The sequence below is a fragment of the Mixophyes fleayi genome, chromosome 2, assembly GCF_038048845.1.
Source record: "Mixophyes fleayi isolate aMixFle1 chromosome 2, aMixFle1.hap1, whole genome shotgun sequence".
NCBI lineage: Eukaryota > Metazoa > Chordata > Amphibia > Anura > Limnodynastidae > Mixophyes > Mixophyes fleayi.
This window is the reverse complement of record NC_134403.1, coordinates 41,932,532-41,960,379: the sequence shown is the minus strand read 5'-3', so window position 1 is coordinate 41,960,379 and position 27,848 is coordinate 41,932,532. Positions and strand designations below refer to the sequence as shown.

Below are 27,848 nucleotides of genomic sequence, written 5' to 3'. Positions count from 1 at the left end.
ATAGACTTTCCTACTATTTCAGTGCCATATGCACTTGCCTAGGTTTTCTGGTGTATTATCTGCACCTCACTACACCAACACAGGCAGCCAGAGAAAAGGGTGCGGTAAAAATCACATGGACTAAATACAGCCACCAGCTGGTGATCACACTCGGCCAGAGTGTGAAATTACAGGAACGCAGCTAATGCACGCTCAGGCTGGCTGACCCGGTAACATGGGGGACCTGTTAGTGCAGCCAGCAGATGCCCGCCTGCTCGGACAGTGATCATGTGCCAATCACAATTGTGGACATGCCCAAAATGATCAATTTTAATCTGATTTCTGGGCCATAGTGGCTGCAATATTAAGCCAGTCTACCTGCAGCAATATGGCTTAGGGCAAGGTTTCCAAACCCAGTCCTCAGGGCTCCCTCAACAGTGCAGGTTTTCCGGATCACATGCGACATAATTAGGACCACCTGTGGATCTGTTACAATGTGTCAGTCAGTAATGAATACACCTGTGCTCCAGCAAGGAGATATTGAAAACCTGCACTGTTAGGGAGCCCTGAGGACTGGGTTTGGGAAACCCTGGACTTAGGGTATGGCCAACAAGATATTCCCAAAATCCATTTTTATACATGCGAGTTCTCAACAAGAAATCATCATTATCCTCATATACTACCTTTAAGCCTCTATGGAGCCTGTTCTTCAAGACACCCAGAAACTCCCCATGGCTTAGACAGTTGTCTCCATCAAGATCAAAGATCTTGAAGACGGTGTCCAGGACATTGTCGGATAAGTCCTGTCCTGTCGCCACTTTCACAGCCCTTCTGAATTCAGCTACAAAAATAAATAAAAACAAATCAAACATCACAATACAAAGAAATATACAGAGCCACCGTAACGTGTCCTCCGTTCTAGTCTGTCACGTTGGCTTATCCCTGTCTTTATTGTATGAAAGTAACTGTCGGAGCAGCAATAGACATTGAAAGTAAAGAGAGTCCTTATTAGAGAGTTGTCGCTGTTATCGCAGATCTACGTAGTGTCACGTACCCAACTTCACTGCCCTGCGGGCCTCAGTAAACATCTTCATAGTGATAGAGAAGTCCTCCAGATTGTTCATGAAGTGACAAAAGCTCTTAAATTCCTCCAAGCTAATAGTCTGAAATAAGAAAACCCAATAATTATTATTCTTACCCGTCTCTCTAGAAAAATATAATAATAATTATATATCATTTAGCCAGCTTATTATATACTGCAATACATGTTACTAACATTCCAAGAGTGAATGATAAAGTAGCTACACAGCGTTAAAATGTCCCATCGTATTTTAATATATTGCTAATGGTGAGTGCAGAAGGCCACACATGGATAATATAGATATATATATATATATATATATATATATATATATATTTATATCCCACCCGCCAACAAGAGCATACCTGACATTTCTATCTCTGTTGATAACATGACCATAAATCCCACCCCACAAGCTTGCTGCCTAGGTGTAATCCTTGATTCACACCTATCCTCTGTTCCCCACATTGACTCTATATCTAAATCATGTTACATACATATAAAAAACATTTCCAGAATTCGCACATATCTTACGCAAGACACTGCTAAAACCTTAATTCATGCACTTATCATCTCCCGCATTGACTATTGCAATTCCCTCCTTACTGGTCTTCCCAAAAACAGACTCAAACCCCTACAATCTATTTTGCACGCTGCGGGAAGACTGATTTTCCTTGCAAATCGCTATTCCTCTGTTGAATCACTCTGTATGTCTCTACACTGGCTGCCTGTCTTCTATCGAATCCAATATAAAATACTTTTACTAACCTACAAGGCCATCAACAAAGCTGCACCAACATACATCTCCTCTCTTGTCTCAAAATATCTCCCAACTCGGCAACTCCGTTCTGCACAAGATCTGCGTCTCTCATCCACCCTCATTACGTCCTCCCATTCCCGGTTACAGTACTTTTTTCGGGCTGCACCCACTCTATGGAACTCTCTCCCTCGCACTATAAGACTCTCCTCTGGTCTACAAACTTTCAAGCGTTCTCTGAAAACCTACCTATTCAGACAAGCTTATAATATTCCTTAACCACCCTCTTAACCTCACTACCTTTAGTTACACAATTTCACACAAGACAACTACCCCCTGACCAACATTGTTGTGTGACAGGATCATTTAGCTTATGAGTCACTTTTACCTTTGCAGTCTGGCTGGGCCAAGATGCAAAATGTAGACTTAACCTCATGTGTCAATCTCCCATCGTCCCATAGATTGTAAGCTTGCGAGCAGGGCCTTCTCACCTCTTTGTCTGTTTTACCCAGTTTGTTTATTAGTTTATTATGTTTGTCCCCAATTGTAAAGCGCTACGGAATATGTTGGCACTATATAAATAAATGATGATGATGATAAGGCAGCATTATTATGGCAAACAGTGATTTTATGTATTCGTACCTTGTTGAGGCACTTTGTCCCCCCCCCCCCCCCCTAACTTTCCCAAGTCTGCAACTTCCCGCCACCATTTTTTGTGACATTAATGCTAAGTATGTGGTATGTAACATACAGCACATACTGTGGGCTATATCATCTTACCAGAAGTGCACTAGCTAGTGTCACACTAGTGTAGTTGAGCATCACATTTAAAAAAACAAAAAAAAACAAAAAACCCCATAGCATTTAGAAGCAGACAAGAATGTTTAGTGAACATTAATGGTAAACACTGTTACTCATGAACACTGCAGAGAACTTCATCTTTCAAGCAGAAAAAATCTGCTCAGTGCTTGCTGGAAAATGTGGTCACCCAAACGATCTCATCATCTTGTGAGAGCAGACACTGACTGACCTCAACGCATGAGCCCCTTGCCATTCAGTGGTTTATTCTGACCACCAAAAGAACAGATCTATGGGGCGGCACGGTGGCTAAGTGGTTAGCACTTCTGCCTCGCAGCATTGGGGTCATGAGTTCGATTCCCGATCACGGCCTTATCTGTGAGGAGTTTGTATGTTCTCCCCGTGTTTGCGTGGGTTTCCTCCGGGTGCTCCAGTTTCCTCCCACACTCCAAAAACATACTGGTAGGTTAATTGGCTGCTATCAAATTGTGTCTGTCTGTCAGTCTGCGTGTGTGTGTTAGGGATTTTAGACTGTAAGCTCCATTGGGGCAGGGGCTGATGTGAGCGAGTTCTCTGTACAGCGCTGCGGAATTAGTGGCGCTATATAAATAAATGGTAATAAAAATAATAATCTATGAAAACTGATGGAACACTCTAAACGTGGACATCATAGTGGTTTCAGAGTCCCTAAGGCAAGATGGGACAATAGAACATAAAGCACAACAGTTTAGTCTAGTGTGTGTCTCACTATGATAACTAGAAGGACAGGAGAAGTTGTAAGTACACAGACTCGTTATTAAGTCATGCACCTAAATCAAAACAGAAAGATGATGGGGTATCTAAACTTAGCATATCTGTGCCAATATTAACATTAGAGCGGCATCGGCATTAATATAATGCTATGAGGGTGATTCGAGGTAAACATTTCACAGTGTCAGTTTCTATAGGCTCCAATAGCTGCTGCACCCACTTCTCCTGGAGAGATCCTGGATTTCACGTTTTGCCAGTACATGTCGTTATTCTCCTCATCTGTGAAGAACAGCAGCCACTCTGCAAAATCTTCCTTTCTTAGGAAGTTCAAACCCTTTGAGAACTGGGCAAATTCCATTTCTTGCACCTCGGTTTGTAAATTCTCCATAAATCTGAAATTATAAAGTAGAATATAAAATAACTACTTATTATTTGATCCGTGGCACCATTCATTTGCAGCTGAGCAGTAACAGAGTGAGCTGCGTTCTTTCACCATTCCTGGAATACCCCAACAGCTTGAGGTCATTTTTTAAAAATGAAAATGTTAAATGAAATAATTATGGCAGCCGCAGAGTCAGAAAAAGCAGCAACTCATTTCATTTGGCAGATCAAATAATATATATGTTCGGATATACCAAATGAAACGAGTCACTGCTTTTTGTCCCTGGACCTCACAGAAGAATCTACACAATGGTTGCCAACTGTAAGCGACATATATACAGACTCGGGTAAGTGTAAGATTTTTACAGGAGGTTTTCCCACATTTTCTTTTCACCAAAATATTAATATTCCATGCACACAGTACATTACAAATTTCCTGCTTGTCCACGTGTAACCAAGTTTGAAGAATAAATACAATAGGTCAAATGCACCTGAACAATGCAATGTGCCATCCGTTCATTAATATTTTAGATAGTAATTCTAGAGTAAAATGGAGATTCCATGAACCTTTAAATGTCCCCCTGATGTTGCCTAAATACAGAGTCAGTTCTTTAACTAACATAGTGCTTAGAATTTAGATGGCATTGTGATCTACCAGTCTGCTGTGGAATTCTAGAATGCCTGTTACTATATGGTAATGTCCCTAATCAAATGATGTCACTAGTTGGAATTAATACAATATCATACCTTTTGCTCTACACTTCCTCCCTTGGCGCTCTCATCTCCTCTTTCGGTCTTCAGTATCACCTCTATGCTGATGACATTCAACTCTACATCTCTTCTGATCTTTCCTCCTCCCTCCTCTCTTGTGTATCTGACTGCCTCTCAGCCATCACCTCCTAGATGTCCTCACGCTTTCTTAAAATTAACATCTCTAAAACTGAACTGATTGTCTTTCCCCCGCCTAGACTCCCATCCCACCATGACCTCTCTATCGTTGTAAACAACTCCACCATCTCCTCTGTCACCCAACTCCGCTGCCTTGGGGTCACTCTTGACTCCTCTCTCTCCTTTGCCCCCCACATTCAATCCCTCGCCCAAGCCTGTCGCTTCCAACTCCGCAACATTGCCCGCATCCGTCCCTTCCTCTCTCAGGATGCCACCAAAACTATCATACACGCACTCATCATCTCCCGCCTTGATTACTGCAACCTCCTCCTTACTGGCCTCCCCCACTCCTACCTCGCACCCCTCCGCTCTATACTCAATGCGGCTGCAAGACTCATCGTTCTCTCACGTCGCTCCTCCTCTGCCTCCCCTCTCTGCCTTGCCTTACACTTGCTCCCTTTCCCCTACATAATCCCTTTCAAACTCCTTACCATCACTTACAAGGCTCTCTCCCAGTCTACGGCCCCTTATATCTCTAACCTCCTCTCCATTCACACTCCTGCCCGCTCCCTACGCTCAGCCAATGACCGCCGCCTCTCCTCCACTCTGATCACCTCTTCCCACTCTAGAATCCAGGACTTCTCCCGTGCTGCCCCCCTTCACTGGAACGACCTCCCTCGCTCCATCCGTCTCTCTTTTAATTTGTGCTCCTTCAAACGAGCACTCAAAACTCACCTGTTCCTCAAAGCATACCTACCTTCTACCTAACCCCGCATCTTCTCCTAACGTTCTAGCATACCTACCTTCTACCTAACCCCGCATCTTCTCCTAACGTTCTACCCTCTCTCCTCCTGGTCCTTCTCCCCATACTCCAACTCCCTCCCATTGTGTCTGTTTCGTTTTACCCATCCTTAGGATGTAAGCTCGTATGAGCAGGGCCTTCTTCCCTCTTGTCTCCACATCTGTTCTTCTACTCCGCCTCTACTGCATTAACCTGCCTGGAGTTTCTGAAGCATTGGTATTTTTGTTTATTGTTCTGTACTGTCTCACCCTGTATAGTCTACTGCTTGCTCTGTGTACGGCGCTGCGGAAATCCTGTGGCGCCTAACAAATAAATGATAATAATAATACCTTCCAACAGTCCTGATTTTGGGAGGTTAAAGTGGGTGTGGCCTACTGAAAAGGGGCCGTGGCCTCATTAGAATTGGACGCAACATAGGTAGATTGGGGAATGGTTTGGACAGCTCAGTGGTGTGGCCTAATTCTGCCTGATTTTCCCATTAAGGATATTGTCTGGTATAGAATATTGGCATTTAGAGCGTATTGTCACTGTACAAATGTTAACGCACAATACTGTGCACTACAAATTGTTTAGAGATTTATTTGCATCATCTTTATTAGCTCACTAATCAGAACACTTTTTGCCAATTTGAAACTGAGATTACGAAGTCCCCAAATTATCAGAGCTAACATGGCAATGGAATTAATGTAAAATGCAAAACTGATACATACAGCAGTGAGCATCATTAGAGAATATACTGATGTTAGGTTAATGTTTTCATACAGAACAAGGAAATACCGGTAGTAACTTCCTATATTCTCCCAATCTGCAATTTAAAAAGGGCATTTCTGTTGCAGACAGTGAGATTTTGTGGTATCATCAGTGGCTATGCCAATCCTGCTCTTAGTGTGCAATTTCAGAATCCAATAATAAATATAGAAAGTACCAACATCATTTCTGTTACTAATGCACCCAATTATAAAATGACATTACAAGAGTAACATAAGAAAATCACTTGTGGGGAAAATATCACAGTATTACTGGAAGCAAAGCGTGTACCTTTACACAATGAACAAAAGAACTTCTGGAATTGCCAAGCGGATCTCTCTTAATAACTGGCCCAGGGGCATTGAATTTACATCTCCCTATCCTTTGTTCAGCCACATGTGTGTAACTGCTGCCAGTTTCATTGATCCTAACACAGCACTAGTACAGCAGAATCCAATAACTGTAGCCTTTTTATGTCAATGTACTCTATACCACTTTTTCATGCCTTGTAATTCACCCTTTTTATGAATAGTAAGGTAGGATATATATTGGGTCTATAAATGTAATAATAACCAATCTGACATGTGCTATTTAGCAGAAACACCACTAGAGAGCGCTGCTGTTCCATACTGCACATATCGGTCACTCAGGCAGCTGACTAAGCTTCTGAAGCCCTCACACATCGCAAGCTCTGAGAAATAGAGGGGAAAACTGCACCCATGACCTTGTGTGCCTGTGCCTCTGTCTGTAGGGTTATGTAATGACCAATTCATTTATTTACTATGTCAGTAAATGGGTAGAAATGTCAGCTAAGACCAATACCTATCTTACAAATAGCCTACTCCAATCCTTGATGTATCTTCCCCATTCATTCTAGACAGTAAGCCTAGCACCACCTTAACGGGTGCCATGTGTTTACCCAAACCTAGGATCAAATACATTCAGCTACATCAATTATTATGTATTAATATGTTCTCACTCCTCATTGGCAGGGACTGAAGAGTCTGCTCAGATTAAACCTACTATTGTGAATGAATACAAGTTGGGATGCTGGACAAACAGGATATATACACTTGTAGTGTAATACTTACATAGAGAGTTTATGTCTCTTCCCTAATTACATGCAAGAACAACAAGAACTACTATATGGACAGAAAATTACTGTATACTATCCCTTTATACACACACACACACACACACACACACACACACACACATACATACATATATTTATACACATACATATACACACATACATACACACATACATCAATAAATGAAGGTCGCGGTGCTAAAAAGCAAATCAATGTTGGCTAAATAAACACCACAGTTTGCGGAGGATCTCCTGTCAAGCAAAATGATTCAATTGACAAATTGCCAGGTAAAATTAACACTGCATTTAATATACTTGTCAATATCCACAATCAATCGGACTTAAAATAGTGCTCCTGGATCTATCAAATAAACCCTATATTAGGGTATACCTAATATAGGACACTATATTAAAAACACACATATAAAAAAAGGGACACAACCGCGGCTGTAGAAAAAAGTTGGTGTACACAGAAAAAAGCACATCCAGATATAGAATAATCAGTCATAAATCCGGAACATCCAAAGCATTCAGTATATGCTTAATAGAATGCACACTGTTCTATGGATAATGTGTAAAGTACCTCATGGATACGGCCTCCTTCGGAATCAAATAGTGTGTGTGGCGAGATAGATCTCAATCACCTTATTTCTATGATCCGTCAATAAAGCAGATGATCCGTTTTTTCGGATGATATCATTCCCTCTGAGGTTAGCCGGTCTCTAAAGCACGGACTCCGCTGTACAACACAGATCCGGTAATAATGTTGTCTCAATTCCGGCTGGAGAGCGCTCTCAGTTCATAGTACAGGTTATTGGAGCCAGTTATAATAAAGACTTCTTATGGACCAGCTGAGTAGTATAATGCCCCAGAGTGAATTTGAATGGTTAAAGATGATTCGCCACTTCAATAAAAACACTTGAATGTTAGAATCGAAGGCACACCTATATCCATGTATAAGACACACAAACCCCGCTGACGCGTTTCGTGCTTCTCAGAGCACTTTCTCAAAGCTGGAACAGGATATATACATTTGTAGTTTAATACTTACATAGAGAGTTTATGTCTCTTCCCTAATTACATGTAAGAACAACAAGAAATACTATATGGACAGAAAATTACTGTATACTATCCCTTTATACACACACACACACACACACACACACATATATATATTCATACACATACATATACACACACATATACACACATACATATGTACATACACAAACTTGCATTCCAAATGCTGAACTTCCTGTCAGTGGAACACACATGCGTTCCATGGCGGAACTTGACAGCTGAAGCATCAAACTCCTGGTAAGTTAAAATCTCTCTCTCTCTCTTCAGCCCTTAAGCGGAACTTAAGGGCTGAAGGCAGGTAGCGGGAGGCTGCTGTGCCCCCTTGGCGACGGCACCTCCGCACCACACTCGTTACGGCCCTGGGCTACAATGTAAAAAGTTTTCAACATGATCCATTTACACAAAATACTCTGGAACCTTCCACTTTTTGACCGGATACCGAATTAAGTGATGTAAATAAAGAACACTTTTCTCATCAATTAATTCAGCCCTGATAACTACAGTGGTAAATAAAATAGGGTGTTTGGGAGCAGAGCATACTGGATGGAAGAGGACATGTTACAGGGTGTCTTCATAAATTCACCTTCAAAGTGCTTATGGGAATGAGAACTGTCTCCGGTGCTATTTATAAGAGCTGCCAGAGACAACAACTACTCTGGTCTTCCACACACAACGTCATAATAGATATGGTTTGATAGAACACCTAGGGGTAGATTTATCAAATCTTTAAAAAAGGAATATGGAGGTGTTGCCCATATCAACCAATCAGATTTCTAGCTAACATTTATCTACAACATTCTAGAACATAACAGCTAGAAACTGATTGGTTTCTACAGGCAACACCTTTACTTTAGAAGGTTTGATAAATCTACCCCTCAGAGTACTTGTTACCTGCACACAGTATATTATTATTTATTATTAATTTTTATTTATAAGGCGCCACAAGGCGTCCGCAGCGCCGTACAGAGACAAACAAATAACAATACAATGGGAGACAGCACAGTACAGTAAACAGTAAGCACAGCAACTCAGTAAGCTCAATGCACAGCTAGAGAAGGCGGGGAAGGGGGAGGGAGGATCCGCAAATGACGGGGCCCAAGAAGGAGGGCGCGGAAGACAGGGAGACCCCCAGGGGGGAGGAAGGAGCGAGAGTGGACGTGGGGTGGAGGACCCTCGAGGAGGAGGGCTAAGTAGCTGGAGAGCAGAGTTAGAAGTGGTGGAAACAGGAGGAGAGATGGCCCTGCTCAGAGGAGCGTACAATCTAAGGGGAGGAGTGGACAGACAGAGAGACGCAGGGGAGAGAGGGAGAGTAGGGGAACGGAGGCAGAAGATAAGGTAGGAAGTTAAGTGGGAGACAGAAAGGCTTTAAGAAAAATGTGGGTTTTTAGTGCCCGTTTGAAACTGGACAGATTAGGGGAAGTTCTGATGGAGGGTGGGAGCTTGTTCCAGTGGAGGGGGGCAGCGCGGGCGAAGTCTTGGATACGCGCGTGGGAGGAGGTTATAAGGGGGGAAGAGAGGCGACGGTCAGAGGCAGAACGGAGAGGGCGGGATGGAGCATGAATAGAGAGGAGGGTGGAGATGTAGGGCGCATGGAGTTGGTGAGGGCCTTGTAGGTGAGTGAATATACCAGAGAATACTTCATTTCAATCAGTGAGAATTATCAACATTACTAAGGTACTCTGTGTGTCATACCTCACTGATGCCCCTAGATCCTAGTAACTTGATAGGTGAATACTGGTTCAGCCCACAAAATGGCAGCCACTATTCTGTTTAGGTGACAGGTGCACTTGAAGGAAGTAAAAGCTTTTCCTTTAAGAGCACCAGAGAGCTCTGCCAGCTTTGCTTCACTCATGACAACGGGATTGTGACCTAACCAGAACAGACTGTGCAATAATGCAAAGGGAATGCAATGTAATATAATATAATACCAGAGGAATTATATCCTTTGTAAAGAATGTTGGTTAAAGTTTCCTGACATTGTATGAATAATGAGAGGTGACAGATTCAAATATTTATCAAAAATGACTAAAACTGGCTTGCACCCATGACAATATGGGCACCATAGCTGATTAAATGAATTATTCATAGTGGCCCCCTCTTTTGATAAACTCCACACTCAGAACTTGTAAAACATGAGGACTCTGGCTCTGCAGGCAGCTGTGTGTGTAAGTTGCCGACACCCTCACAAGTCACAATTAGTTCTTAAGGGGGAAAAAAAAGCCCTGATCTGTCAGAGCGATCCAATTAAATATTTCTTAGGTCCACATCTTTTTGATATTAGCTAAACTATGTCTAGCCTGCGTCGCCCAACTTCTGCCCATAATCATATGCTCAGAGCACAATAGTCTGAACTGAAAGGGAAACTAGAGGCTTTTCAACATAAATAAAATGAAGAAAAATGTAAACTTTTTTTTTTTTTCTCAGATAACCCCCTCTCTCCCTTTAAAGATCGCTATATACCTTCAAATAAAAAGACAATGGTTTTTGGGTTTGATTGTCCACTAAATACTGGGAACGTGGTCAATATTGTCCTGCTGGACCCAGGGCCAAAATCATCCTGCAGATCCTGTGAATGTGCCGTTGCACTGGATAGATCTTCTATCACACTCCGCTTCTCTACAGTTTAAAACAAATATGGAAAGTATATGTAAACCTGGCCGGTCTGTTCTAAGCAGACATGTGTCATCTCCCTGTATTCAGAGCTCTTCAAACCTGTCAGTACAATGTTGTCTCAACTATTAAGAGCGCTCATGTAGGTCCGCTGAACAGTTCTATAAAAATGACAACTTCGTGCAAAAACAAATACAGATCAATCCAACATACTTGTAGATTTTTACAGGACAGTGGAGACTTCTCCATAAACACATGTGACGGATCTGGAAGATTTCTGGCTTTCCCACCAGTGTAGAGATTTCCCTTGGTGAAATGATGTGTGCTGCGAAAAATCCCATCCGTCATCTCCTGCACAAACAGTGTGGGGCTGATCAAACACCCACAACAATGTTCTGTGTGAGGCACAAAACATCAACCAGAAAGCTGTCCGTGAAGGATCAGAACTCACAGAAAGATGGAAGAAGAAAGGATGTGCTCTTATTTCCGTGATTATAGAATGACGTGAATAACAGCGCCTGTGAAAATACAAAACCTTGTGCTTTGTCCTCGTTTATAACACATCGTTTGAAGCATGCTCTCAAAGTCTCCCTGCAGCACAGTGCAGCGTATACGCAAAGAGCTCAGCCATAGAACTGCGTTATATGTAAGCTGCTGGCAATGCTAAGATCGATGCGAAGCAAAGTGAACACTTGTCGCACACAATGGAGCCTACGTGGCCTTTATCTCAGAAAGCACTTATTGGGCTTTGCTGACGCACGTTAAAGCACACTGCGCGCTTGGGGGCATATTTAAGAAAGCAGGATAGTGCTCTTACCGGCAAATTAGGCTTCCTGGGTGTCCTCCGCAAATTTTTGAAAGCTGCATCGCAGCAGATATCATGGATATCTGCTGCTTTGCACTCCTCTTCGTTTTTGGGAGCAGTCACCATTCAACGGTATGGTGACTGCTCCCAGCTCAAATCTAACAAGTTCCGAAAAAACATTTTTTTCGGAAACTTGTCATGTTAATGTACGCCAGCTGAAGCAGGCGTACATTATCATAATTGAAAAAATCCAATGCTGTCAGCTCTGCTCCGAAGGGCAGAGTTGGACAGCGCATGTGTGGAGGGATCACATGATCCCTCCCTGTCACTCACAGCTCTCTCTCTCTGCAACGATAGTTGCAGAGACAGAGCAGGGATCTTTGTGCGCATGTGCAGTTCTTCGAAATGCACATGCGCAATTTAAGGATGAAGAGAACGAGGAGGAGATCCGGAGACAGCGCTTCCGAAGAGGCGGGGTAAGTATGATTTTTTTTTATCACAGAAACAGCAGTTTTTCGGAACTGCTGTTTCTGCGATCTGTTGTTCATAAATTTGAGAAATAGTTCAATCCTTATCCATGCGAAAAGGATTGATAACTATTTCTCACTTTTGCCGATGATTGATAAATGTGCCCCTAGATCTTAATGGGCCTATTTAACAGTCATTTCTTTTCATAAAAATCCCCCAAAAATGGCTGGTTTCGGGGGATTTTTATGAAAAAAATCTGCATTTAAGTGTAGTTAGTATCTATTAATAGGGCATCACAGCAGATATCGGCTGCTTTGCATTTTTTATCGAAATCCATAGCAGTCCCCATAAAATGTCTATGGGGACAATGTAACAAGTAATGTAAACCGTATGTGTAAATATTCAGGTCTGCTCTATGGGGAGAGCATTGCGGTGAAGGGATCTTCGGATCCCTTACTGCATCTTACTGCTCACGCTCCGGTCTCTGTCACAAAGGTGGTCACCTTGCGATAGTGACCATGGAAACAATAGGAGAGGGGTCTTCACAGGAACAGCAGTCTTTCAGGACTGCTGTTGAAGTTTTTAATAAATGCACAGATCTTACAATCCTTAATCCTTATCTTTGTGATAAGGATTGAAAAAGATTGTGTTAAAAATGCTGTCATTCTTACAGAGTCACCTAGGTGTACAAGGCTGCAGCTAGAAGAACTCTGATATATTCAGCAATGTGCCGTGCGTTACATAAACTCCACTGTCAGCCAGTAATACCCGTCATGATAAAAAACACATTTTGTTCAAGAGAGAGGGGGAGTGGGGGGATAAGTGACAATTTTGAAACGTACCAGAATTAGATCCTACACTTAGCCTGCAAACCTTAGGAATGAAATGTGGGAGTTAGATTTTGATAACACGCATCTTCTATCTGTGTGGTAGACACAATATTACAGCACAGTCCATCTGTACAACATATATGTTGTTATGAATGCAAGCCTTCCATCGGACACAACAGGGTCCTATTTAAAACCCGTTAATTTAGGAATGCAAATATGTAAATCATATCATAATAGTACTAATATATATATATATATATATATATATATATATATATATATATATATATATATATATATATATATATATATATATATATATATATATATATATATATATACACACACACACATACACAGTTGGGTGGCTTACAGGAGAGCCTTCATTAGAGTGTGGATGTGGTTGGTAGGATAGTGGTCATGACTGGGGCAGAGGTTTGTGAGTGGATGGGGCATGTCTGCATGGAACTGTACAGGGATTATTCTGCCCCCAGTTTGCCTGGATAAATGATGAGATGTAGGTACGGGTGGCAAGATGTATAACCCAGGAAACGGTGACTGTGCTCAGACTCACAAGATCAATGTATATAACAAAAGCTGAAATCCTAAAAGTTCCAGTACATGGAAATAAATGGCCTCTCAACCTCTGTGATAAGCTGGTGGGTCTTGTCCAAATTTGCCAAAATGGTTGCGGAACAATCGCTCAGGTCCAGCCATGTCTATTTTTTTGCATTTAAGTATCACTGAGTTTAAGGGCTGTTTACGGTTTCCTCCTCTTCAGATGGTGCTATTGTGGAATCCATCATTTCCAATACATTCAGAAAGAATCTCATGCTGCCTTGCTTAAAGTCACAAGTATCACAAAACATATGCTTTGGCTTGTCTCGGGGCACACCTGTGTCTCTTCTATAACAACTGGTCTGTACGTAGTCAGGTGAACCAGAGGCTGCAACATGTAGGCAAAGACTGGTCGCCTTTTAGACTCTATGTTTAGTCTCTCTCGGTCTCTGTGTGTATGTATGTTAGGGGATTTAGATTGCAAGCTCCAATGGGGCAGGGACTGATGTGAGTGAGTTCTCTGTACAGCGCTGCAGAATCAGTGGCGCTATATAAATAAATAGATGATGATGATGCTTAAGGTTAGTCGGTGTCAATCACTATCAGAGCATCATCGACACTACCCTCACAGTCTGTCAATTCGAGATTAATTAGCATGCAGATGGCAGTAGTTTACATCAACTCTGTGAAAATAATCTTCTCAGCTATATAAAATAGGTAACAATTTGTTTAAGCAGTGGGAAATTACAAGGGGACACCAAGTTGGGTTATCACTGCAAAGGACAGGGTTGTTTTAAGGATCTACTGGAATACCATCTCAGACCTCCGAAAGTTCAACAATCATTGCTGTTGCCATCTCTGTTTCTCCTTTGGTGATCTCCTTTTGGGTGACCGAAGCTACTGCAACAAATTATGAGTGTATGATGTCAAAGAAAAATACTGGTCATACTACAACCTAGTGGATGACCACAGGAGTAGCCATGTAGGACAAGAGCGATGATAGTCTTTTTCAGAACTAGAAGGTTCAGTTAGGAAAAAATGGTGGACAGTCATGGTTGCCAGCAGCTTGACGCTTCTGCAGGGACTGGTTCATTATTTATGACTGCACCTTCCACTGTTTCTCCTCATTCCAATCGTACCATACTACTGGTAGCTGCACAGAAATGTCAGTCACCGACGGTTGTTTAATATTAGTGGCCGAGTATCAATTTTTCCCCACACGTCTTAGATTGTAAGCTCCTTTGGTCAGGACCATTTTTACCTTCTGTTTCTTGTTTTTTTTTTGTTATGTATTTGTATCATGATCCCCTCAATGTACAGTGCTATGTAATTTGCTGGCATTTTACAAATGAAGGATATTATTATTATTACATTTATGTTGAGAATCCACTTCATCATCATTTGTTTGTAAAGTACCAGAAAACATTCAGTGCTGGACAGTAGATTAAACAAAGCACACACAAAAAACATAATCATACATAAAAACAGAACAAGTACATATGAGGTGGACTAAGAAAGTGCGAACGTGAGACAGGGTAGAGAGAGCTCTGCAAGTGATAGGTTACAACCTAAAGGGAGAGTACTATGCTGAGACAAGAGGAGCTAGTGGGACTCTGAGTGGAGATTGGGACAGTTGATAGTAGTATCCAGAGGGAGTGTTATCAGGTGGGAGTAGGATAGTACTTGAAAAGGATTGAAGGTTGGGTGAAAGTCCGGATAAAGTGGGTTCGGCAGTTCCATAAGTGGGCAGCAGCGGAGGAGAAGCCTTGGAGGCTGGAGTGAGAGGTGTAATCAGAGTGGAGGTGAGGTACAGGTCAGAACTGGATACGAGAGGACGGAATGAGGTCAAAGATGTATGAAGGGGAGGTGTTGGTAAGGGCTTTGAATGTGAGGGTAATTCATTTCAATTGGATTCTGGAGTGTATGGGGAGTCAGTGTAGGGAATGACAGTGATGCAGTGTACGTGGAGTGGCAAGTGTGGACGATCAGTCCCGCCAGGGCATTCAGGATTGATTGTAGTGTGGGCAGATGGGTACACTGATGTTATAATGGTACATAACACGTCTTATCTATAACTCTATGGAAAGACAGAGCAGAAAGTCTCACTTTTATTGTTCAAAATTTTATTTAAACATGTCTCAACTTGGCTACACCAGTCAATATATCTAATATGCATGAGTTTCATACTCTATAAAAGTTTAAAAAAAGATTCTGGCGTAGTGCATTAATTAAAAAAAAAAAGTAACAACACAAATTGCATTTTGACACCTTTTTTCACCATAAAACGTGCGGGATCCCCACATGACAGCCTGGAGAACATTTGAATTCTGTGCTGTCCCAGCACAATTGATACAAGTGCATTGACCAGTGAAATCATTTAAAGTTCCGCTTGGTATCGAGCCCTGGAGAAATAACCATTACCCGCGGTGAGCGAGTTCTAAACATAGGAATCCTGTGGTTCTGCCAGTGGGAGGACGATGGATTGAGATTTAAAAATTAAAAAATGTCTTGAGTTCTGTTTAAAACTATAAGTGTGTTTTTATGTTTTTTAAAGCTGAATATTTTCTAAAGAAAAAGCTGCATCTTCCTTCTGTCTTACAGGGAGGGGCCAAGTTTCTATCACTAGAGGACAGCAGGTCTCAAATATGAGCGCCTGTTTAATGTGACGTGTTAAACAGGGACTTAGGGCTAGATTTACTAAGCTGCGGGTTTGAAAAAGTGGGGATGTTGCCTATAGCAAACAATCAGATTCTAGCTTTCATTTATTTAGTACATTCTACAAAATGACAGTTAGAATCTGATTGGTTGCTATAGGCAACATCCCCACATTTTCAAACCCGCAGCTTAGTAAATCTAGCCCTTAGTGCACATTCATTTAAGGCTAAAACAGTTTGGAAATATATTTTAAAAAAGGATATCTAGCAAGCACAAAAGCTTAATTACTTACATTAAAGGACATGGTTTAAGTTAACCTTTCCTCTGTTAACCTTTGTTTACTCTCTGTCTCTAATGTACAATGGTTACTACTGATGAAAGCAATGAATGACAATATGCTAAGCCACTAATGGTAACATCACCCCCCACCCCCCTTCCTGTAAGGTATAAAATAATGAAGACGAAATACCTGTAGAAATGAGAATATTGCAGCTTATCCTGTCCTGTTCGGCCAAAGAAATGAACTAGCAATGTGGTGTTGATACCAGTGCTGTCTGATGTGTCCTCCTGCAATACAGTTATAGTTTTACAGCTCTCGTTATCAATCACCTGAAATAACAGTAATTGAGATAAAATTGAAGTACAGCACAAGGCTATAAATTAGTCAAGTAAGTTCATTAAAAATAAGTTCATGCAACCCCTCTATGTCCATTGTAAGGGTTAGTGCAACCTTGAAATGCCTTGGAAAATACAATATTATGAATGCATCTGTAAACATCGTTGGGGACATTTAAACTGTTCCACGGTTCAACTGTGTAGTAAAGGCGATGTGGGCCACAGCAACAAGATCCTGACATTTTTCGAGTACTATTTAGAAAATGAAACAGGCAGGTTGGAAATCACCACATTTGATTTTGGAATAGATCTGATAAAGGCTCCCCTGTATCTGGTAAAGTGTAAGTGAGAAATATTTGTTACAACTGGACATACGGAGGAGGAAGGGAATTATAACAGTTTGTAGTCCCATTCTGATGCCTGTGTTGTGTGAAATGTTTGAGCACAACTTTTTCTCCATAGAGCGAGACATCGCTTGTCCAATTGTTGCTGCAGGAGTCATACTGCCAATATATGGACAGATAGAGAAATCCCAGCACAGCGGTTCCCATCTGTTAACTGTGATACACACAATATACATAATGATTTAAGACTTCTGAAAGGTACCTCATATGTCATTCGGCTACAGTTTAATCTTTGGGGTTTACATCCACTTTGACTAATTCAGTAGAACGTAAACATATACATAACTGGATGCAATAGACTGAGCTGCCGATTTGTATTACATAATCCAACAGGAGGTGAAGTATGTGGACACATTGCATGTCGGGTATCTTACAGCATCTTAAATTGGAAAGTGATTTACATAAATGTGTTAGTGGCCTCTCTAGTGATTAATAAATACTTTTATCAGTTCCGTCTGCTGACGTGCAGAGGAGTCCACACAATAACATTTCTAGAATAAATCTGCACCAGAGATTTGGAAAAAGTTTAGTGATATTCAGCAGAGCTCCATGTACAAGCACAGGCATGAGTGATGGGAAACAGAGCAAAGGACAATGCTAGGAGAGGACCTCTACACATGTGCTTGGCACACCTCTACCATCATCGTTTATTTCAAGCATCAGTCTAAAGATTAGCGATCTTGTGCCATAGTAAACATATTAAGGGGCATCGAACTGAGTTTCTAAAGTTACATATCAGGATTGTACTAAATAATAATTATAGGTGCAAATAATATGTGCTCATTTAATGATTAACTAGATCAGACGACATAATTACTAATCAAAGGGTGTGCCCTGTAGTGAATCCCAGCGATGCCACTGTACCCTCCCTGGCCTACGCTCTGAATAGTCTCTTCTGGGCATATGTAGTCTGACCCATGCACTACTCAGAAGAGGACTTGGGACAACTGCACCCATGCAGTAACGGAACGACCGGGGAGCGGCCGGGGAGCGGCTGCAACCGGGGCCTCTTCATCTTGCTTTGGAATGGAGAAAAGGATGGTGCGTTTCTTAGGAGAATTTAGGCCACCAGACCTATTGCTCTTATGAGAAGACATCTATAGACAACTGTCGTAAGTTTCTGGTAAAAAGAAAATCTTGCACCTACTTAAAGTGTACCCGTCAATTACAAAAAAGTATTTCACTAGTGACCTGATTGAGGCATAGACACAAAGCTCCTAGTGAACGGACAGGCTGCACTTCCATGAATACTGGCTCTCTGCACACCACTGAAACAAATATAAATGAACATACGAACAAATGATCAGTAAAGACACCTTACCTACCATCAGCATCAACTATAAATAAAATGCACAATATTTAGGGTGCCCCCTATCAAATTTCATTACGAAGGCAATTTTGGTAGCTGAAAAGGAAGTTAAGCCATTACACAGACTCAAAAGCCAATGTGGACAATAGCATTGCAGGCGATACACCCACTCATACATTTGTAAAGATTTTCTGGTTTTATTTTGCACCTTTAATGAAATGTAAATACTTCTGCTTTTTGAAACTTGTTTTGGCAACATCTAATATTTGACTAATGGCAAAACAAAACAATTTTAGAAATCCATAGTCGAATAAATGAAAGGTGGACCTGAGGCTAGGGTAGAGGATTGAGGTGTAAATACGTATGGTGATAGCTGGCATGGACATAAGGAACAACTTGCAAAACCCAGAAAACATCACATCTCACAATACACCGCAGAAGGCATCGGACTAGTTTGCATTTAGGAAATGAACATTAATTTCAGTTGTCTCTCTATTATAAACAATATTTTTGGACTTTGTATCATTAGTAAATGCCTACAACCTCGTCTTTTCCTGGCAAACAGCAACAATAAATAAATAACTGTCTTATCAACTCTTCCTTGGCCATCAAGGTGTAAGTAGAGACATTCATGCCAACAGTAGTTCTGCATGAAGACAGGTTCTCTTCCAAAAGAGCTTAAACACACAATTTATAATTCTGTAGTTGTGCAAGGTATAGTATGCTTATTAGCTAATATGCTATGACTGCGTAAACTTTCCTCCCTTTGGATTAGTGAGGTTAATCTAGACACACGTTGTAATCTGTGGGACCCTTACATGCTTCATAGATTAGAGCCATCTCCAGATACCATTTCCAGCTGATCTCACTTGCAAGGAACGGTTTTTGGTTTTGATGGGAGCCATATGCCAAGTCCATGCATACTTCCCTGTACACGGCACATGTTATCTTCTGCTAATTAGGTGAGCTGCCGGGTACTGTAAGAACTGTGCGCTCCTGTTTCTCCCAGGATGGATTGCTGAAGCTACTCCCAATGTATCGTTAGGCTTCACTGAGCAATACGAGATGTTTTATCAAACTGACCTTAACATGTATACTGAACACTAAACATCAAAACAACAGGCGTTCAATTTTTAGGAGGGAAGGAAGACCTGTCTAAATAATTAATACACAGCCCTCAAATTCTCACACAATTATATAAAAACTAAGCCTTTGATTGGCTGAGATATTATGCCAGTAGACGAGAAGATACATTTATAAACCCCTGAGGGTTTACAAAGGTTTCATTTGACTGATTTTAGAAACTACGTACAGACCAGATGTGACTGTCCTTAATCGCATGAAATACAGAACGTCGGCAAATGTAGCAGAGTTCATTCAAACAGCTGACCTGATGCTGCACAACTATAAATAAATAAATCGCAATCAAATCTTCACAACTTCCCCATGCACAGATATTCACTTCAATTAGTTCCACTATGTTAGAACACATTAGAATGTAATAGGGAGGCACGTGAACCGCATATAACATCTAGTCATTGTTATTCAGGCTGGAAGTAGAAGCCAGGAACAGTACCAGGTACAGTACTACTCCATCAGCACTGGACTGACAGAGAGGTAAGGCTAAATAATAAAACCTCACTTTTATGTGGTCATAAAAGGAATTCCGTGAGGAATGGTGTGAAGATACCGGGGTTTCTGGCCCAATTCTACCCATGTCAATATCGCTGGCCAACCACGGGTGCCTTCCTATGCCAGAGAAGCCTACCCAGTACCTTCTACGGTTCTTATTAGTCACTCAGGCAAATGCAGTTAGAGAAGTACAACAGTACATTTATTGTAACAAAAACAATCACTAGATTATTATATACACACTGTAAATATATGCCAGGAAGGTTTACCACATTATCTGTCCGGACTCGACAACCCGTGGATCTGCCAATTTATTTCACTCGTAGAGAACGGCAACTCTAAAAACCAGCCACCCTGCAGCTTCCAGTTCCAGAATGAATATCTCCTCCCCCCTGGAGTGGCTTCTTATATCTAGGGTCTAATTTCCAGTGTTTCACCCTCCCTGGGCAAACCTCTGGATCTATCCTTCTTAACCATTGGTGGGTGCTGTATCAGGGGGTTGGAGGAGGAGTGGAGATGAGCTGTACTTCCACAGAAGGTCCCCTGCTGGGTTCTAGACAAAATGTTTGAACTAGTCATGTTGAGAACAATGGATACTAATTGGCCTTCCCTCTCACCTTTATCCTGCAAAATGATCCCTACCCATAACCCCCCTGGCTTCACTTTAAGGACAATGAATAATAACCTCACTGCCACATCATCAATATACAATACGCAATATACATAATTACAATAAGCTACAATGTCCCCTTATCCACATGTAATTAGACACTGCATTTGTACTCTGTTGGGCTGGGGAACAAAAGTAAGGGCTATAAAAAGTACACGGTATAATCCACATTTTGTGAGAAACGAGGGAAAGGCTGATTAGGGTGACATTAATACCTTGTTTCACCACAAATGGTCTATAGGTAAATATAGTATTTGGATGGATAGTTAACTTGCAAAATATTATAAAAGTAAATTTTTTTTTATTGAACGTCTACAAACTGTCATTCAGGAAGAGACCTACCAGACTTGCCATCTGTAAACGGCCAACAAAGATGGTGGCTGTATGCAAATGCGTTCATTTACACTCAAGATTAGGGCACTAGGATCCATTTAATTTGGATTTCATATTGTGACAGCAGCATGCTGCCTATCAGAATTCTAAATCCACATATGTTGTGGGTACAGGAGTTTACAGGAGAGTCTAATACTTTATTTTCTAAAAATCATTTTGCTGTAATAAACCTATTCATCATCATTTATTTATATAGCGCAACTAATTCCACAGCGCTGTACAGAGAACTCACTCACATCAGTCCCTGCCCCAATAGTTTACAGTCTAAATTCCCTAACATACACAGACACACACAGACAGACTAGGGTCAGTTTGATAGGGGCCAGTTAACCTACTAGTATATTTTTGGAGTGTGGGAGGAAAACGGAGCACCCGGAGTAAACACACGCAAACACAGGGAGAACATACAAACTTCACACAGATAAGGACATGAATAGAACATAGGAATAGAACACGTTTTTCAATCTTACCGGCTATTCATTATTTAAACTGAAATTTTCACTCTCACCACACGGCCTGTTCTGGCATTCGATACTTCGATTCAGAATGATGAAGACACTTTGAATAGAACACTAGAACATTCCATTTCTGTTGCATTACTATGTAGGTGCTCTTAAAAGCTAGTTACATAGTCTGAGAAGATCTCACCAGAGCAGTGTTTGGTATAAGCCTGGTCCCTGTATAGGGTTGCCCTTTCACACTGGTATAGCAGAGTTTGGAAAGAAAAGCTGGACTAAGCAATGGCCTTAGGCTGGGTACACACTACTGAAAATTTCTCCCTATGTTATATCGTTAACGTTTTTATCAACAACTGAAAGTCCCGATCAGCATACAGATTCATGTGTACACACTATACACGTTTTACATCATTTACCGTCGGATCTGTGCTCTTCATTTGTCATAACATCCGAAGGAACGATTGTGACTGTAAACTCTATGGAGATCTGCCTACACTGCTGGACGTGAGTGCATACACACTGCAGGATTTGCCCGACATCGTTCCATCATTTACAGAGATTTTTAGTCCGGTTATAAAATAAAACAATTCAATGTGCTTTGGAGGGATAAAACATGATTGTTGGAGCGTACACACCAATGCTATATCACATCTAATGGTCGTTTATTGTGTGATTAGCACGATATTCGGAAGAAAAACCTATAGTCTATACCGTGCTCTAGTTAAACCTGCATTCAGAAAGCCAATAGAATATGAGGCAGTATATTTCACTTTGTATTATAACATCACATTTGTTGGCTTTCATTCTCCAACCATATAGTGTTGACATTACAGCTGAACTGTAGACATAACTTCATCATTAAAGGTGTTACGAACAACTAACAGCATGTTTAAAGAAAAAGAAGCAAAAATATATTTGTACATAGTCAAAAAATGAGGTAAGAGATCATGTAACAATTATTTTCATCCAATCATCCTAACTATTTCTAAACAGATGTTAGAACACACGGAACAAAGCCTTTCAATCCCTTAAACACTGAAATGTAGATCTGAAATGTTAACATTGCATGTAATATTTTGTCGAAAGACGTACAATGGTTTGGAAGGAAACTGTAACATTTCGGGACGTCTGTCGGTGTCGTATATTTCCTCGTTTTTTTCCAAGCAATGCAAAATAAATAGCTGGAGAGAAAACAGAGAGTGCCCTTCATCTCAACCTCTGTGCCTCCAAAAGCTTACAGCCGCACAAAGTGCCCTAGACTTGGGTTCTACTCTGTCACCACTTGCGTTGCTGTATTCTTTGAACATAACAAATACACCAGGCAGCATGAAGAAAGATTTTTTTTTTTTGCAGTGGAAAAGGGAGGGTATAGGGATCTCAACAGAAGTATTCTTATGACATCTAAATAGCCCCTGTGTCTGTTATCCTGCTGAAGAGGCAAGTTGAAAGATGAGAATCTTTTCATGAGATTTAAGACTAATGGTTATTTAGCTTTCAGCGTATCTTAAGTAACCAAACCCATTAGTTCAGTGTGGGTCTTCATGCTTATTGCATACGTGACATTTCAAATATTTTATAGTTCAGCGTCTGCCACTAGCACGAGGGAATTCATGTTGGCAATAGACATTAGGTTATCATACAAAAGTGCTAATACAATAATGCACACAAGACCCGTTTCTACACTGAAGTCAACTGACACTTTATAACCCCTTCCCCACCAGAGGCCGCCGAGTTACACCATTACAGAGAAGCGAAGAGGAAGGAGCCTGTTGCGGCTTGCGTGGATTAATTTTAGATAACTTTTCTATCTACAACCTATCTATTAGGAAGGATTTAAAGAATTGAAAGCTGTAAGAGCGTGTCTAAGGTATTAAACCTATATTTGTAGATTTAGCTCTACACATGACTCAAGAATTCCCCTGTCTTTTGTGTTGTTGGAAAATCTTGGCCGATTAGCAGTTGATTCTTGTAATAACACCTCTATGCTGGTGAACGAGGAACGCTTCTCAGCGAAGGGAGCTCTGCAGAATATTGATGGGAAGGAGACACATATAAACAATACCTATCTTGGCTTATCTGAGATGACAAAGCCTATCCCTGCATTTATAATAAATATGCACCGACTTGTTTGCTAGTCGCTTTATCAGCTGGGATTCCAAGGTGGGACTGGCATGGATCCAAGCACAATGTTAGTGGGAGTAGCAGATCAGTTTTAAACTCTACAGAACACAAACGTCTTTGATACACAGGGAAAAAAAAAAAAAAGCTCTTGAAAGCTGCGGGTAGAACTACAAAGAATATAACCTTAAATGAACGCACATTTTTTATGTAGACAGAGAAATGTGCCCAAAGACGTGAGCATTTGTTTTTCTTACCTAGTAATGTATCACAATGTAAGACACAGATGCCAAGTATCACATGCACCACTTTACAATCTGACCTCTAAGGCGATGTTGCACCTTCAGATGACTTTAGCTTATTGGCCCGCACCCTTGCAAATCTGACATTGTCTTCTATTTCTAACTTCCTACTGTGCTGTTTATCTACATGTCTTCATTCGAGTAGGCAGAGGTTTTAACTTCGAAACCCTGGGATAGGCCACAATGTAGCGTTATGTACACAGTTGCTCAGTATAACGGTATCATATCCCAGAAATAGGAGGTTCTGCCTAGTCACATAAAGACATAGCTGAAACACCATGAAAAAGAAAGCAATATATTTAGTAAGAGCTACAGAGCAGCACGTACATGTCAGTGAACTACTTTCAAGAATTTGAAAGCAACAGTGCAAGCAAAGAACAATGTTTCTATAAGTGGAAGGCCCACTTCTTAGCATAGTCCCTCACTAGAAGATTGATGGATCAGCATGATGTGACTATCCAATCAGGTGCTGCCTTTCATTTATTTTAGTGCATTGGACACATAGGTCCTCCAGTGACCAACCACAGGGGATGTGTCTACAGCTGAAACACTGGGGGGCCCTCAGGGTCGTAGCCCAGATTGTCTACTAGCTATTAATTGGGAGGGTGTGTAAGTGTCCGATCAATCACCAATGGCATTGTTAGGAACACTATCTCCTGTAGTAAGTCTGCAAGTTCATCTTGGTCAATATGGAAACTTCAACACAAATATTCTGCACTAAGATTATATATGGCAAGAGTGCATCAACAAGCCTACCCACCTGCTGCAAAGGGGACCGTGTCCCAGACACAAAAATATGCCTTAAAGTATAAACATATCCAGGCAGTTATAGGATTTGTAAAATAATTAGGATACAATGACTGTATATATAATTCAGATCACAATACAATCAGCCCTATGCCCTACTGGATATTGACAGGGGATAAAGCATACATCATAGTGGGTATGACTTCACCATGGTGCGCAAAGGGTATCATCACATTTGCGCTACGGTGCCCAGACATTATAGGTTATACCTCTGCTGTATGGCCTAAGCTGTTTATGTAAATAAAATAACTTCTGCTGGTTTGGTGCGGAAGTATTCAAGTTCTAGGAAAAATGACACCTTAATAACTAGGGAACAAAATTAGCCAAACGCTACATGCAACATGCAGGCATGTCTACTAAACATGCAAAAGAACAATGAAAGTGAAGAAATGTTGAATACACAGAGCCTCACAGCACTGATGTCCTAACACTGAGGACCCAGAGCGGATTTATCAGCGACACAGTGGAGACAGACATTCTGTAGGCTGAACACAGCTCATTAATTCACAGGTGACTCAGTGATGTCACTAGGTCTTACTGAATTAATAGGCTGACTGTTGGTTCAGCCCACAGAACGGTTGTCTCAACTGGGCGTAGATGATTTAAAAAATTACATATATTAATTTAGCCCACTGCTAATACAACTAGTGACATTGCTGCTAGTTTTCCAATCACATAGTATTCTTTATCCAAAATTCTAACATTTCAAAAACCTAAATGTAGAAACCACAGCAAAGAAGAATGCCAGACACAAGTTAAATATAAATCCAATAATTATTTGCCATCTGGGTCTCTGCAATAATGGCACAGACAGAAATGTGTGTTACGCTGCAACTTCAATGCTTATTACACATGGCCTAGGCTGGCGAGAATCTTGGGCGGCAAAAGATTTTCCCCAATCTTCCACCTGCCACATCGACACGTCCTGGAAACACCTTTCTATGGCCCTCGTGGGTCTCACACATGTGCCCAGATTACTGTCTGGTGGACTATAGCAGGGATAAATGTGTGCGAGGGAGGGAAAGCTACAGATGGGGATATTTGCTATATGTACTACAGATAAGGAGTGTGCACAAAGATTGTATTACCAAACCTTATATACGAATATAACGGGCGAGAGCGAGAGAAAGCGAGAGAGAGAGAGCAAAAGCGAGAGCGAGAGAAAAAGAAAAAAAGAGGAGAGAGAGAAAAAGAAATGCTGAAGCTGCTGCCACTAGTCATGACATAGACGATGAAATGCCATCAACGTCGTCTGGCAAGCCCGATGCCCAATCTCCTAGTACAGGGCATGTAAAATCCAAAAAGCCCAAGTTCAGTAAAAGTAGCAAAAAGAGAAACTTAAAATCATCTGAGGAGAAACGTAAAGTTGCCAATATGCCATTTACGACACGCAGTGGCAAGGTACGGATTAGGACCTGGCCCGTGTTCATGACTAGTGGTTCAGCTTCACCCAAGGATCTTAGCCCTCCTCCTCCTCCCCCTACAAAAAATTGAAGAGAGTTATGCTGTCAGCAACAACACAGCAAACAACTCTGCCTTCTAAAGAGAAATTATCACAAATCCCCAAGGCCAGTCCAAGGGTGTTGGTGGTTGCGAAGCCTGACCTTCCCATTACTGTACGGGAAGAGGTGGCTCCTTCCACCATTTGCAGCACGCCCTCTGAATATGCTGGAAGGATCACCCACAGTCCAGTTACAGATTTGGCTAATGAAGGTGTGAATGTTGTACACCGGGAGGAGGATATTGACGCTGAGGAGGATGTTGATGATTATGATGCAGACAGATACCAAATTGCCGTTCTCAATTTCTATTTATATTCTAGATTATATAACGGCTGAATAGTTTTCTATTTTACTCCTAGTGGAGAGGGGATCTGATGCAGACAGATACCAAACTGCCTTTGTCCATTTCTTTGTATATTTGAATTTCTAGTTCTACAGTCTATGCAGGCTGCTTTTTTTATATTCAACTACAAGTGTAGGGCGGGGGGGAAGGGGCATAGATAGCCACCAAAGTAACGTGGTCCATTTAATTTCACTTTCTAGCTCCACAGTCTGTGCAGCCTGCTTTTTTTATCTTCAAAGTATTTACAAGCCTTGCAATCTAAATTAACAAGAGGTAGTGAAGTGCTAGAACTCCACCCTCTATATGCTGCAGAGGATGGAGGAGCATCAAAAGGCCATTCAAGCCTACACAGCCACCTACGACATAGGAAAAGGAGTGGGGATGCGCCTGAGTCAAGCGCACTGGAGAATGATTTCCGTGTTGTGCAAGGTTCTGCAGCCATTTGAACTTGCCACACGAGAAGTCAGTTCCGACACTGCCAGCTTGAGTCAGGTGATTCCCCTGATCAGGATTTTGCAGAAGCAGCTGGAGAAAGTGAGGGAGGAGCTGGTACACCATTGCGATTCCACCAAGCATGTAGCTCTTGTGGATGAAGCCCTTCGTACGCTTTGCCAGGATCCGAGGGTGGTCAGTCTTTTAAAGTCAGAGGAATACATTCTGGCCACCGTTCTCGATCCTCGGTTTAAAGCGTATGTTGTGTCTCTGTTTCCGGCGGACACAAGTCTACAGCGGTGCAAAGACCTGCTGGTCAGGAGATTGTCCTCTGAAGAGGACCGTGACATGCCACCAGCTCCACCTTCATTTTCATCACGGTTTGTGCAGTCACAAAAAAGAGGAACTGCGCCTTTAACTGCTATGTTGGTTTTAGACGTCCATCCGGTGTCCGCCATCTGTGCACTGGAATTCAGACCAGTTGAGGGTTATTATTATTATATTGTGGCCCCGGTACCAAATTGGGTACCGGGGCCACTCCACTACGCAGTCCAGATACTTGTTGGGTGGAATTCAGACCA

At 41.5% G+C, this 27,848-nt stretch overlaps 1 protein-coding gene across 1 annotated transcript in view; it reads right to left on the bottom strand.

The window, feature by feature from the left end:
* MICU2 (mitochondrial calcium uptake 2) overlaps positions 1-27,848 on the bottom strand; it is a 194,164-nt gene that overhangs the window by 3,161 nt on the left and 163,155 nt on the right. Inside the window, exons 8-11 of the mRNA XM_075198856.1 lie at positions 16,752-16,849; positions 3,586-3,757; positions 1,034-1,142; positions 663-820 (exon numbers count right to left, since the gene is read on the bottom strand). Of these exons, the coding sequence (XP_075054957.1) occupies positions 663-820; positions 1,034-1,142; positions 3,586-3,757; positions 16,752-16,849 (537 nt within the window). The remainder of the gene's footprint in view (positions 1-662; positions 821-1,033; positions 1,143-3,585; positions 3,758-16,751; positions 16,850-27,848) is intronic.